The sequence below is a fragment of the Gavia stellata genome, chromosome 7 (genome assembly GCF_030936135.1).
Source record: "Gavia stellata isolate bGavSte3 chromosome 7, bGavSte3.hap2, whole genome shotgun sequence".
NCBI classification, from domain to species: Eukaryota; Metazoa; Chordata; class Aves; order Gaviiformes; family Gaviidae; genus Gavia; species Gavia stellata.
This window is the reverse complement of record NC_082600.1, coordinates 43,625,230-43,639,999: the sequence shown is the minus strand read 5'-3', so window position 1 is coordinate 43,639,999 and position 14,770 is coordinate 43,625,230. Positions and strand designations below refer to the sequence as shown.

General features: G+C 39.7%; 1 protein-coding gene across 1 annotated transcript; it reads left to right on the top strand.

The window, feature by feature from the left end:
- Positions 1-265: 265 nt before the first annotated feature.
- On the top strand, positions 266-13,436 carry LOC104251792 (embryonic protein UVS.2). The gene is made up of 11 exons (XM_009815652.2): positions 266-334; positions 503-527; positions 1,441-1,578; positions 3,020-3,137; positions 3,665-3,843; positions 7,604-7,685; positions 8,603-8,730; positions 10,636-10,751; positions 11,190-11,415; positions 12,525-12,643; positions 13,206-13,436. Exons 1-11 carry the CDS (start codon positions 266-268, stop codon positions 13,434-13,436), a joined length of 1,431 nt encoding a protein of 476 aa, XP_009813954.2.
- The last annotated feature ends 1,334 nt before the right edge of the window (positions 13,437-14,770 follow it).

Below are 14,770 nucleotides of genomic sequence, written 5' to 3'. Positions count from 1 at the left end.
GATTAAAGATGAGTCACTTTAAGGTTGCTGGATTTTCTTTCCTATTGCTCCACTTCCTCTGTTTTCTGAAGATAAATGAGAGCCTGGAAATTCTCTTGAGAGGTCCTGCAGCTTGTTTGTTTTTTGAAAATACTTCTTGTTATCTAATTTTGTTACACTTGTTAACAAGAGCAGCAGCTTTCCCATAAAACTTGCCCCAAGTAAACTACCCACAGCTTTGAGAACTGAGCTGCAGAGCAGAGAAGATCATCTCAGAAACTTGAAGATGAAGTACTTTCTTCTGCCAACTCATTTAGCATTTCTCTATAGCTTTGCACTAAGTAAACCTGTCCAGGTGTGTTCCTGCTCTCAGATGTTTAGAATTTACATTGCTGCTGCTGAGTTGCTCTGACTGTCTTCAAATTAGTTACAAACTTTTGCTGCTGTGATTCTACATGATAGAAGTTTTCTGCTATGGAGATAAGCATGTATTAAAAGATATGTGTTGGGTCTTTTTTTGCAGATAGCTACAAGAAGCAATGACTTAGGTGAGTTTGATTGTAATTATTATATAAATAACTGTAGATTTTGATGGGGCTGCTTCTCTATACCTCATTCTCATTATTTGGTATATTTTTCTCTTTGAAAATATTTTCCAGCACCAGTGGAAAACAATTCACAGAATTCAGATGTGTTTTAAAGTCACATTCAGTGTGATTATTTATGCTGTCATGATAAAGAAATTAAGAAGACTTACTGAGCAATTGTTACATGGAATGTTCTTTTCCATATGTAGCATCAGCAAATCAGAATACTTTTCACTTTGATTTCTTTCCTGTGTGATAGAAGGCTCTTCCCTGTCTGCTGTACGCAAGACTATCGTATGTTTTTGGCATAATAACCAATAGCTCTTGTCTGTGAGAAATGTATTCCAGGTATTTTGGAGTCAGAACTGAGGAGCATGTGACAATGTCTTATGTCAAATTAACAGTTAACCTGGAAATTAATAGCTTGCATGCATTCAGTATTTATGATAAAAATAGTGATTTCTTTTGTATGATTAATCCCATTTTCACAGAGGTCAGTTATGAGTTTTCTTTAATTCCACAAGCTCTAATGAAGAGAACAATGACTTGTAATACTTAGCCTTCCACTCTGAAGGCTCCTGAAGCTTCTTAAGCTAAAATATATTTAGTCACGACTTTGATTACAGCTGCACTATGACATCTATATTAATATTAATCTTTTCCATCCATGAAGCAAGGCAGACCTAACCAGTCTTAGCATATTGTGAATGCTAGATCCACTCAGTCTTAATTTACTGATCCTTTTTCACATTATTGGGAAACGAACATTTCCAGAAGTGCAAAAGCTTGTTTAGTGTATACCTCTCATCTCCCTTTTGCACATCTATTTGCCTTCTCAGTGCCTTGTATGTTCTTTATTTTCTTCATCTGCCAGGTAGTGAAATAGCTGTGTACGAAGGAGACATCCTCTTGAGAAGAGGACGACGCAGTGCAATTAACTGTGAGAGTTGTTTATGGCCCAAGTCACAAGATGGACTAGTCAAGGTTCCAGTTAACATCTCTTCTGATTTCTGTGAGTGTATGCAAATGGATGCTGTAAAGTTAGCATTGATCTTCTGGTCCCTATAGTCTCTGTTATTTTATGTTTCTGTGGCGTGCACCAAAAGCAATCTTTGTCCGAATGAGAATTTATTGACATGTCTCTCTTGCTAATCTGTTAGCCCTATGGTAGTTTGGCTAAGACTCCAAACATTTCAGTTACAGACACTAAAATACATGGTTACTTGGGCAGTAGTTCTTATATAAATACCAGCTAATTAACTTCACTTACAAATATTAGCTCATTCCTGCTAGCTACAATGCACTGTAATATTTAGCAAGTACAGAAGAAGAAATATAACTTGGTCACATTATGAATGTATTTTTGTCAAAATTACCACTAGGAGCACTTTTTTGAACACTATAAGTTTCTTTCAAATCTCTCAAATATTCCTGCACTAGAAATCTTGTAGAGGCAAAAATGGAGGAAAAATCCTTGGAGGTATTTTTCCCTTATTATTTCCCTCTAGTCAGTCAATAGCTCTGTCCTGTGCAAAAGGCTGCAGGACTGATGCCTTAATCTAGAACATTTTGTTCCAGAAGACTTCATATGGGCTGTGCAGGTCTTCCATCTCTCCCCTGCTGAAGCTTCTCTAGTCTGAGGCTTCCATAGAGACCCTTCTTAAAAGATCTTACCTTGAGCGAAAATGGCATGGAAGTGAAATACAGCCTGTGCCTGATTCTCGTTCATGGGGAAAGCGGATCTGTGTTACCATTTGAGCTGAGGAAAGCCCAGTCTTTGCATTATCTAGGCTGCTCCTCTGCCCATGTGCTGCCAAAACTGCAGCGTACACTCTTGTGGTTAGGTGAGGGTTACTCCATCTACCTCCCTCTCTCCAAACTTTAAAGATGAGGAAATTGAGATACAAATCAGTTGTAGATGATTCATAACTGAGGAAGCCAAATTAGGCCAAAATGTTCAGAAGTAGATAAACAATCCAATCTTTATTTGGTACCTGAATAGAAAAACTGTGATCTTCAGAGCCTCTGAATGCTGGCTGTCTCAAGTGATTCCAAGGGGAGTGTGGCAGGCATTTGTTATGTCTGATAAACAAAATAGGATTTTGGTGCTTAGCTACAGTCAGATGGCTCATTTGGGATACCTGAATCCAATTATTTGTATCTGAAACCGTTTCATTTTTTCCCGTTCTATCTAAAGGAAGAAACAATGCCAGTCTTGCTTTCCCTCAGCTGTCTCCTATAGAATATGCATAAGCGCCAGCTAGAATTCTTACATCTCCCCTTAAAAGTCCAATCAACTTGAAGATCTCTGAAGGTTTTGTGCCCTTTTTTAATTATACTTGTATGATAAAAAGCTAACGAGTGCTGTGAAATTTTAAAGGAATGCACCCCATCAATGCACCTTGGTTCTGATTAACCAAGGAAGATTTCTCCTGGCCGCTTTCTCTTTCTAGCAGTGACAGAGAGGTCTTGGATTGCTGATGCTCTGCAAGAGATCTCCACGCTGACCTGTGTACAGTTTGTAAATCGCACTACAGAAACAGACTATGTGTATGTTGAACGTGGGCAGAGGTAAGTTCCCTGTCTCCTGGGAGTGGAATTATTCAAAAGGTCTTTCAGCTTCTTTTCTGTTTTGATCTGGATTTAAGTAATAGCCCTTTTTTATCCTAGGAGTCGAGTCAGAGAGCAGGTGCAATTTTTCATTTTTCTTTAGATATACTGGTAGTTACATCAGTTAATAGGTTGCAGGAATAAATGTGTGTGTGGACTGAAAGATAATGGGGTATAATTCAAAATGAGGCATTTTCCTTAATTGTAAAAATTTAAAGTATAATTGTTTCAGGTTCTTTGCTTAACTACTTAAACTGCTTCATCTTAGTTTTAATGTTTTAAAATTTGCCATACTCATCACAAAGGCTTTATTTCTCCCCCTGTGTAGTTTGGCAGCTTTTGGAAGCCTGGGTATCTCATGCCAGGGACTATTTGCATGTGCCTTTCTGTGGCTGTAAATCCAGAGGCCCTTGGTGGCAAAATCAGTACATTTATTTCTTTGTATTTGCTGAATGTGATCATTTTGGTTATTGATTGCCTATTCTTAGCTGCTGGTCTTACTTTGGAAAAATTGGAGGACGTCAAGCAGTAGGCCTGGTGAAAAATGGTTGCATGGATAAAGGAGCAATTCAGCATGAAATGAACCATGCACTGGGTTTCATCCATGAACAGGCACGGAGTGATCGGGACAGGTTTGTCAAGATCATGTGGGAACACATTGTGGCAGGTATGTCCACTAAATCATAAGAGAAAATATATACTTTCAGATAAAGGAGAATGTTTCTTCAGTGAACAGCAATGCAAATAAGAATCATGATTAGTGCTGGCTGAATTGCAGCAGTAGCGCATTCAGTGTGATGGAACTTCTTGTTCAGTGTTTGTACTAGGGGAGTTTGTGTGGCTACACCTATGTTAGTGTCGTCCTCCAAGGCAGAGGCAGCCTAAAAGTAGCTCTATGTTCTTATTTTGTTTGCTATCTTGAGCCCAGACTCACCTTATATCCAAAATACCAAGGTCATCAGGAATGCAAAATGTTGTAGCAAAGACTTGGCCAGGAGGCAAGACTATGGGACTTTTAGCTGAGGCAGGGAGAAACATGATATTCAGAGATCATGGTGGGGAATTGCACAGCAACTCCATTTCAGGGGAAGATATGGAAATAGGCAAGGCCGTAGGGAGGCATCTTGGCACTGGCAGTGGGTAAAATGCACGTAGCCTAAAATGTAGGTGAACAAGGGACTCAATGCGGAGAGAATGGAAGCACATGCAACCACCAGCATGTGCAAAATTCTGGGACCTGGCATGATGTGATAGGAGGGACTGCAATTATTTCCTCCTTGAGGAGAGAATAATATACACTGCCATGAAAAGAAGGAGCTATGGGGAGCAATCAGGACTGGCAAATCTGTAGGGGGAAAACAAGTGAATGTTATTTAGGGAAAGGAACGCAGGATGAATAGTTTGGGCATGTGCCCTTGATCTGTGTGCTGGGAACACGGGAGCATATACGGAGCTCCAGGCTCTGGGGAGGGGAGAGTAGAGAGAATGGTAGGAGGTCCCAGGGAAAGGGAGAAAGTGGTACATATAAGGAAAGTAGCGGAAGAAAGGATGCAAGGAATCATTTGTCTGACAGCTATGAGAGAGTTGGACAACCCACAACAATTGTAAAAAGGTAATAGTGTACTTAGCTCATTATAGAAAATAATAGTAAATGAGGCAGGACAATTGAATACCAAATTCTAATAAGTCTCTTCAACAAATAAGATATTCAACTCTTCAGTGTCATGCACAGCTGAAAATATATCTATCTTTTTCTCCAGATGGAACTTGATTGTTTTTATTGCAAATTCCTAACACACTGTTCTCCAAACTTTTTGTGGCTATTCCCATGATATCCTAAGTAAATTCTATTTGTCCTGTTCTTCACTGAGGTTTCAGCTCTAGTGTTAAGGTGCAATTTTGCTATAAATTGTTTGCCATTGTACAACAAGGGTGTGCCAGTTTTGAAATACTAGCAAAAGATGTGCTAGGAGAGAGGAGTTGAAAACATGAAGTTATACCAAATATACTAGACACAGATAAAATCTTACACTAGTTTTGCAGGGGGAAGTCCACAGGTTCAGATGTCATCATTCCTAAAGGATACAGATGTAACCAAGCTCTGATTCAGGCACAGTATCATGAAAGGATAAGAGAGGGGGAAGAGGTGAAGAAGACAAGACTATGCCAAAGGAGATGGGGCATATCTTCAGTGTTTTATCAGCATTCACCAGGAGTGGAGGCTGAGAAGACTGGCATGACAAGGGATTTAGAATGCAGAGCGCATGCAGCACAAGCACTGTAGGGAAAAAAATGCAAAGATATGCAGGGAAAAGGAAATTAAGACAGACAGCTATGTTCATGAGGACTGTTAGTGTACATCTGTAAAAACATGCTGCTGTTAACAGTGCTGATGGCAGAGCTCCCCCTGACCTCAGTGGTGCAGAACCAAACCTCAAGACCTTTTGCAGCTTTCCAGCTCTCCCACCAAGCTGTTTTTCTCTTGCCAGGACTGAAGTACTGTGGATGCTTGCTGAATTTTGTTTTCACCCAGCAATTCACCTTGGAAGCCATTCTACTTCTTTGTTTTGACAAAATGCAGCCTGATTGGTTGCTGTCCACTTAGGTACTTGAAACTCAGCTTGTTTTTCCCAAACTTTTGGGGAAAAAAAACCTGTATTCAGAGTCTTCAGCCAAAGCTGCCTTTTCAGCTCTTCTGAGTCATTACACTTAGATTTTGTCAGAGGTAGATTTTTTTAGAGTGGAAAAGATGGGTTAAGCCCCGACATGTGTGCAGGTCTGGACAGCCAAATCTCTCTGGCATGTGATGAGGCAGATACTAGTTTTCTGGCAGTGCCTCTGTCCAGCCAGGCTGCTGTTACTTTTTCTTTTTTAGCAAATCAGTTCAACAAAGCACTGATGTGCCAAACAGTAGACATATGCTCAAATGTTTCAGTGCATTTGAACTGTGTTCTCTGTTCATCACCTCAAAAGAAGCTGTGCACTTGCTGATAATTCTTTCTGAAGTCAGTATAGCAGATAAGAGGAACTGAGATAAAAACCTAACAGAGTCAGGAAAGCCAATGCTGTTGAGAATAATTTTGAGCCTTAACTGAGTTTTTGAGCTATGAAAAGCTCCAAAGTCATGTTTATCCCCAAACTTTCTATAATTCAGGATTTTGAAGTGTCTCTTTCCATTTCCTAGCCCTCATTGGGACCAGTGTTGAAGGATATTACTGGAAGAGACTGGCTCTGATTGCAAGTCTGCCAGCCAAGTTGTGCAGACTCTAGAGATTTTTCTGACATGCATCCAATGCTGAACTCTTGTCCAGATGGTTTGTGGTTTACAAACCACTAGTTACAATAATGAAGGTACAGATGTTGAACTGGAAAGGAGTGCTCAGTGGTTAGGGCATTAGCCTCAAGGCCAGGCTGACTGCATTCAGCTCCCTGCCCTGACATTGCTTGCTTGCCTGTCTTGCCATGGACAAGAGACCCAGGGTGCAATTTGTATTCATGCTCTCCGGTCAATGGAGAGAAATAGGTGCCTTCAGATGAAACTCCCTCCAACTGTGTGTCTCTTTCTCTTCCTCTCCTCTGACTATCCTGGGAGCCTTGGTGAATAGCTTCAGTGCCTGACTTGGGGGAATAAAGCTAGGTGACATGAATTCCAGTCTGTGTCTCTGGGCCCCAGTCCTGTATCAGTGTAACACTTTCTTACCTCATATGGGCTTTTTAAGGCTAAACAAATGAAAAGTGATGAGATGCTCAGCAGCTAAGAGGAGAGGGGCTATATCAGCAGCTATATTCAGGCAGAATGTTTCCAGCTGATCTTACTGAGTGCCCTTGCTTCATGTGAGTCATATCACTTCCCTGTAGTCACTGCTGATGGGTTTGACCAGAGGCAAAGCCAGAACATGGCTGATAACATGTCCCCTGGTGCAAGTAACAGGCAAACTGTATCCATTTCTTTTGTGGTCTTATAACCCTTTGGTGGAAGGACTCAGCAAGACAGGTTGGCGGTCACCCACACATACCACTGAATTTTTGATCTAGGTGGTCCTCCAGATTTCCCCCTCAAGATATGGATGCAGCTTTGGGGACATGGGTTGGATGCTTATAATGATCAAGATAATGCACTGAAACATTCTTGGAGACACCCTAATGAAGATGGACAGATGAATACCTTTACTTGAAGAGTGGAATGGATTCATTGATTATATCAAAACTTTGACTTATTTGATTTGGTTTATATTCTGAAACCTACTAGACTGAGTTAAAAAGTGTTCCCATGGGCTTCAAAAGGCTCTGGTGGTTTTGATAGATCCAAGATAGTATGAGAACTAGTATTTGTATCCTAAGTTACTCTTAGGATTATGACAGCAGGCAGTGTACTATTAGAGCAGCAATAATTGTTCTGGCTGAAATGTTGGTTTCCTACCTTACAGGGGAACAAGGGAACTTTGGAAAAGTGAATTCCAAAAATCTGGGCCTTCCCTATGACTACTCTTCAGTGATGCACTACGGGGCGTAAGTTGTTTTCTGAGATGCCTTGTCAAAGGAGCAAACAGCTTTCAGACCTTCTGCTCAGATCTAGGAAGAAGGAATTGCTCTGTGCAGGGAATTACTTTTGCTGTTCACTTAAAATTGAGTGAATGGAAGTAATTAAGGGTGAGCATACTTCCTTTGTCAGCAGGATTCCTGAAAAACAGAGTTAATATGAATAGAAGAAAAAATTAAGACAATGTTTTCTTTCACTGTACTCCTGTCTCTTGCTGGAGGCCTTTGACATGGCTATGGTCCAAAGTCTAACTCTACTGAGTCACTGATGTAAAACAGTTCTGAAGTCTAAATGATTTCGTTAATGTAATAACAGCTGATCATAGACAACAATATTTATGTACAGAGAGAAGAATAATGGAATTTCTTTGTATCATTAAGATGTTGTGTGCTGCCTCATATTCATCTGGGAACACTGTCTAACATTGCATTTTAGTTTATAAAGTACAAGCTTGTATCATGTACCTTCTCCTTTATTTCCACTAGCAAGTAACAACTTCTGAACAAAACCATGAAATAAAACTTGTCTAGCAGGAAGCGGGAAATTGCAGATAGCAAATAAAGAATTAGTAACTAAGACAGAACTACTCCTGCTCCTCCACCTCTGGAACCATAAAGGTGGGATTCAGTTCATTTTGCCAGGACATTGGCAAAAGCTCTCCTCACGCAGGACAGTGCAGCTTTTTCTTGCTTCCTGCTTTCAGCTGCTGCACGCAAAATGGCTACCATGCTGGTCCTCTTCAGGGAAGACAAACTGGTCTCTGAGGAGCTTCTTGCCCTTTTCCATTGAAATTCTGTGCATGTGGTACATGAATATGATTATGCAGTTAGAGAACTTCACTGTGTAAGAGAAGTGATCTAGAAATGTGATTTCCTTATTTCTACAGCTATGATTTCTCCAGGACTCCAGGGAAACCAACTATTGTACCAGTTCCTGACCCCTCTATACCCATTGGGCAGAGAGAAGGGCTGAGTAACTTGGATGTAGCTAAAATCAACAAACTCTACAAGTGCAGTAAGTGCTGTAGATAAAAGGTGTGCGAATACTTATACAGGTGATGTCTGTAGGCACTGTTGGACATCCCTGAAAGGAACTCGGCACACAGTCCTTTCAATACATCTCTCCCTCACCCTACAAGAGGGCTGGTATGTGTGTGGAAACAGACCTGTCCCTGTGCCAAGCTGCTGCCTTCTTGGAAAGGACAATTTACTTTCAATAATTCACTGTCAGTCTGAATTATCCTCACCTAGTCCCTGCTCTTTGACATAAGCAAAACCCATCAGAGAAATCATGGTTGCTACCTCTGTCAACTTCTCATTTCAGGAAAGCTATGAAGGTTGCAAAGTATGTAAGCTATCCTCAGCCATGCTTATAGCTTAGAGTCATGTGCATCAGCAGTGCCAACTGGTTTGTGATTTCTTTCGATTAGAAAATGACTGCTGGGCTGTAACTATGGGTGCCACTTAGGCTGATCAGAACAACTCTTTGAGGGGAATTCCGCAGGCTTCTTGTATAGTTATCTACTTCCTTGCCCCATCCATTTCTTAACTCATCACTGTGGTATCTTAAGGTCTAGAAATACCTAGCATTCCTCTGTAGCAGGAACTTTTCAGCTGAGATGCACAAAACGCAGGTAAAACAAAACACAGGTAAAACACCAGACTTGCTTCTGCAATGCATGGTTTTTGCCTCGAGTCCCAGTACATAGGCTAATTGATTTATATGGTATTTGACTTTTCTGAGATGTTATTCAATTAGTCTCCACCAAAACAGCAAGAAACATTAACGTGGCCTAAATATTAGTGTACCAAATTCTGCTCTGAATTGTGTTAGAACTTAGTTAAATAAACATCAGTAATTAGTGGGAAACAGCATTCCTTCTGTTGGATAGTTAGGTACAGAAATCATTGCTGAGAATGGTTCCTCCCAAATTCTTAAGTTCAGATAAGACAAGTGTACAATTTAACTGTCTGTCATGGTCTCAAAGATAGTGATAACAAGTATTTAATTATATTTATTCTTGATAGTGGGGCTGGGAATGAATCACACTTAAAGACCATTATGATGTAATTTCATAATTAGACCTGTATGTTTTGGAAGAAAAGGGCTAAATTTAAAAAAAACAGAAAGGGACAAAACTCAGGGGCTAAAAAAAATGAACAGAAGGTCTGGTTCAGGGGAAGTAGAGAGCAAGAGAAAAATGTCAAGTTCATATGTTCAGATGTCATATATTCGTATTTTGTAATTTGGGGAGTTACACATAGTGCAATAGATGAAGACTACATGTGGAAAGATGAAAGACATGAGATCAGACTTTGTATACCAGTCACTAGGTCTGTAGCTTGACTTCAGTGCTCTCTGTTATTGTTTTCTCCCAGTGACAGTCACTAGGCCTGTAGCTTTACTTCAGTGCTCTCTGTTTTCTCCCAGTGACAGTCACTAGGTCTGTAGCTTGACTTCAGTGCTGTCTGTTACTGTTTTCTCCCAGTGACTATCCCTCTGTGCTTTGACAGAATCTAGTTTTCCAGCTTGATTTTTGCATACACTTATGAATACAAGCACATTTGCTGATGGGAATTGATGTACTGATGTCATTGAAACTACTCCTGTGATTGAGGTTAAGGAAGTTCATGAAAGATCCAGGCCTTTTTTAATAAACTAAAATACGTGAGAGAAGCCCTACTGTCTTTAAAAATACATGAGTAGCTGAAGCAGGTAAGTACCTTAACTAGCTTTATTTCACTTGCAGGTTTTGAATAACTTTTACGCTAGGAACATTAACACAATTGTAAGCATTATAATTAATTTCTCTTTTACAAGTTTGACTGATGCAAATAGTTGGAGAGACTTGTCAGGCATTTCTGGAAGATTTTTGTGCAGTTTTCATTCTCTTCAACACTGTTTGGTTCTTCCCTTCAGATTGCTGTAGCTCTGTGTTGCCCAAATCCAAAGGCTCATTCTCCTCTGTCAATTACCCATCCCCATACCCGAACAATAGCAACTGCCTGTGGTTGATCCGCATCCGTCGAAGTAAGGTAATTTTTATTAGGAGAAAAAAGGTTTGAACCACAGTGTCAAAGCTACACAGCATTATTTCATTATTATGACTACCCTCTGGGAGTAATTTTCATGGACCAAGACATTTATTTTGTTACACAGTGAATGAAAAGACAGTCTCAAAAATTTTCATAAGACTTATTAAGACTATCAGATGCATTATTTAACTTGATTTTTATCCAGTTAAGATTGGATGGCTTTTCAAAGACAAGCAATAGTCAAGCATCAATCACTGGGCTCAGTAACAGGATAGCTAGGTGAAATTCTATGCTTTTTTTATACAGAAAGTAAAATTTCAGTGATACATGGATAGTAAAATGAATACGAAGTCCTAGTTCACTTCGTAACAATTAGGTGGTTTGAATCCTTCCCTGTGTATAGCATTAAACGCAACATCTGTTTTCTTGTTTCTCAAGATTTTCCTGCAGTTTGAGGCTTTTGATCTCCAACCCTCCTCAGACTGTTCTTCTGACTATATAAAAATTTACAATGGAAACAGCAAGAATTCCCCTGTCTTGCTGGACAAATACTGTGGGAAGGGGCCACTGCCCTCCTTAGTGACGTCTGGATCAACAATGCTGGTAGAGTTTGCAAGTGATGAGAGCATTGCAGCCACAGGATTCAGAGCCTCCTACAACAGGGGTATGAACACTCCTTTACAGAGCTTGGAGAACAGCATTAATAGTATTTGTATGGAAGAACTGAAAATTTCAAACATGTACTCCAGAGTAGGTTTTTTCTGTGTTATTCTTTACAAATCCATAGCAATTGCTAATGCAGAAGGCTAGGCAATGATGGGGCAGAAGGTTAGCAGGAAACAGAAAGTGGGATGTTGCATGGGTCTCATGTTAGTAATCCTGAGAACCCACTCACATTCTTCTGAGAGCCTCTGCTAGGCTTCTTCCCACCTTTAGAACAATTTCTTTAAATAAAAACAATGCAACGACTGTAATAGGAACAGTGAAGCCAAAAAGCACAAGGACTGCAGAAGTCAACAAGAAATCTCAACCAAGATATAAAGCCAGTATATGGGCAATATGTTATTCAAAGTTTTGTGGTATTTTATGCAACAGGAGAGGTGCTAACCTTGGGTAACTTACACTTTCTGAATTAAAGGCTTTTGTTATGTCATGTGAAACACAGTGCTTACTGTAGTCACTTGAGGAGTGTCTGTTTTACAAACATACAAAGGCATTATGGACTGCTGGATAAAATTCCTTTGTGCTGCAACATGCTTTCAGTTAGAAATAACTTGTTATTGCTTTATTTCAGCTCAAAATGCAAATGTTTTTAAAGCATAAATTGAAGAAGTCTTAGAAATGTGTCATTCTTACTCTTTGCATTAGTCTTGATGGAGTCATATCTAGATAGCATTAGATCTAGCTTGATAAGATCTAGCTTGATAATGCAATCTCAAATACTTGAGGTATTTCTTTTCTAAAAGCGCAGTAAGTTAGTACTATTCGAATGGTATGCTAATATGGTAATGCTCAATTGTAAAGACAGATATAGCTTCAGATGCAGCTGTTTCCTGTCTTCCAAAGGTTATTTAGCAGCCATGTTTTTAGTTCCTTCAGTACAGCTGCTGATACAAATACTAAGCAAAGAAATAAAACATTTCAGCAGTAGATTTTCATGGTAGCAAATTTTTTCTTGGCTTGAAGAAAGAATATACAGTAAGCAAGCTCACTTCTACTGCCAAAATGCTCTTGTTAATATGCCTTTCTCTGGTTTTCTCCTTTACTCCTCAGTGAATTGTGGAGATACTTTCACAGACTCAAATGGAGTCATCACCTCTCCAAACTACCCCAATAAATACCCCAAAAACCAAGCATGCTTCTGGGTCATTAGTTCTCCAGTAGGATACAAGGTAAGGCACAGATGAATTCATTTGTGGGTTTCATCAGTGTTCTCCAATGGAATCTTTTTTTGCCATTACAGCTGTAATGTCACTTTTTGAGCAGGCATCTCAGAGTAAAAATCTGAACACAAAAATCCAGTTTAAAAACTTGCGCTGGATCTTGGTTTCTGAGGTGTTCAGCAAGGGAAAACCTTTACACATGCATGTGAACTCTTACAAATTTATCTTGTACCAGTAGGCTTTGTTAAGAATAATCCCTAGGTAAGGTTCCCACTAGAAAACCGAAACATTGCACAGGTGCTGTTTTTATATTTCTCTAGAGAAAAGAATTTAAAGTGTACAAGATCAATCTTGTCCCTTGCTTCTCCTTCCAATCCAAATGCTGATGAACTAAGCAAATAATTTGCTACTAATTTGCATTACAATATGGGAATCAGGATGTGGTGCAAACACGGAATAAAAAACGGCGCCTGCATGTAAGGAATTTAGACTATTTGTGCTTGCTACATACAAGGGGTAAGAAAAAAGGATACAACTTGGAAGCAAAGTGCTTTGGTTGTATTTTCTTCAGATATCTCTCAAAATGTTATCCTTTGAGCTGGAAGACAGTGACAGATGCATCTATGACTACTTGCTCATACATGATGGAAGCCGACCTACATCACCTGCAGTTGGCCCTTATTGTGGGACAGAGAAGGTTGCAAACTTTACTTCCACTGGGAACTTTGTGCTGGTTGAATTTCACAGTGATATAGTTTGGGAGTTGCCTGGATTCGTGATGAGTTACACATTTGGTAGGTAGTACTATACAGATGGGAGTTGGAAAACACAGAATGAAAGTAAGAGACCAGCTAGCCACAGGTAAAAGTTAAGATGCCATGAATATTAGCAAAAAATATAGCTCCCTGATACTGTTAACAAGCTTGAAGCGTGATCTTAGTCTTACGTCTACAGTGGTGTAATTTGCATGGTAAATTATGGACAAAAATGTTCCTGCCCATGGGATGCTTCTGTCTGAGGCTGTAAGGTTTTTGTTATAGTATTCCCATTGCTGGTGTTGCATGGTGAAATACAATAGCAGAACTGAAACTATGTAAGCAGATTTTCAAGAACTTCTAGTGTTAGAAACTGTGTCCATAAAAATTTCAGAATATGGCTATATACCAACTTTCACCTGTATTCTGACGAGTGTTATTACCCAACCCTAATGTGCATTCCAGTATGTATACAGAAAAACCTTCAGACACGTGTTTGTTTATGCTTTGAAGCCAAGCTCACTTACACAGTTCGTACAAGCACCTTGGCTTAGCCTGGAAATCACCACTTTACACTGAAGGTGCAAACTAGGATGTTTGTACAGCATCTCAGCTCAAAGAATTCTCTTCTCTGTGAGATGAACCAGGTCAGGGAACAGATTTAACTAAAGAAACAATTAAGAGTGGCAGGAACAAGCAGTGAGGGAGAGGGGATGGACTGACTGAAATGCCTGTTGTTGCCACTTTGCTGTGGCCTGAGTCAGGTATTGAAATTGTCCATGGGGCATTACATAAATATTTTTTTAAAAATGAGGCCTGAAAACCTAATGCAAAGTCTGCTGAATGTAAATGGAGCCAGTAACTTTGGAAAACATATTAGGTGTGAAGTACCTTGTCTGTAGAGAGAAATCTTCCACCTCTGAGAAGAGGTCTGAAGACGAGAAAGGAAGTCACCACTGTAGACAGCTAACACTTTGCCTTGACTTGATGTACTCAGAACTAAATGCCAGTGCCAAACTAGAAGATGCCAAAATGTAATAAATAATAAAAGTTCTTGCTGCAATTATGTCTTTGTGAAAAAGAGCATGTAGAAAATGCCATTTTGCTTTCCTGGTGCTAGGAAGGCAGCCAAGAAAATTTTGAATTATTCTGACTTTTGGTTTTGGGCTTTTTTTAAGGATCTGTAATGGAGGTGCAAAAGTAATAACCCTGTGACAACTGTTACTGTATACAAAGTTGAATGGGTCCCTATTTTAAATATACAGTGCTGAACAGCTTTGTAACTTGAGTATCACTTTAGATTCCCTTCCCATGGCCTGATGTGGGGCTTTACATCGGTCCAATGTTTTAGATGTTCACCCATATTTGGTAAAGGAGCATG

What these genes read in the sequence shown, in the direction of transcription:
- LOC104251792 (XM_009815652.2), top strand. Translation starts at nt 266, where the DNA reads ATGAAGTACTTTCTTCTGCCAACTCATTTAGCATTTCTCTATAGCTTT. An exon ending in TCAGTGATGCACTACGGGGC is followed by an intron (nt 7,686 to 8,602) that starts GTAAGTTGTTTT and finishes TTATTTCTACAG; the next exon opens with CTATGATTTCTCCAGGACTC. An exon ending in CAGAGCCTCCTACAACAGGG is followed by an intron (nt 11,416 to 12,524) that starts GTATGAACACTC and finishes TTTACTCCTCAG; the next exon opens with TGAATTGTGGAGATACTTTC.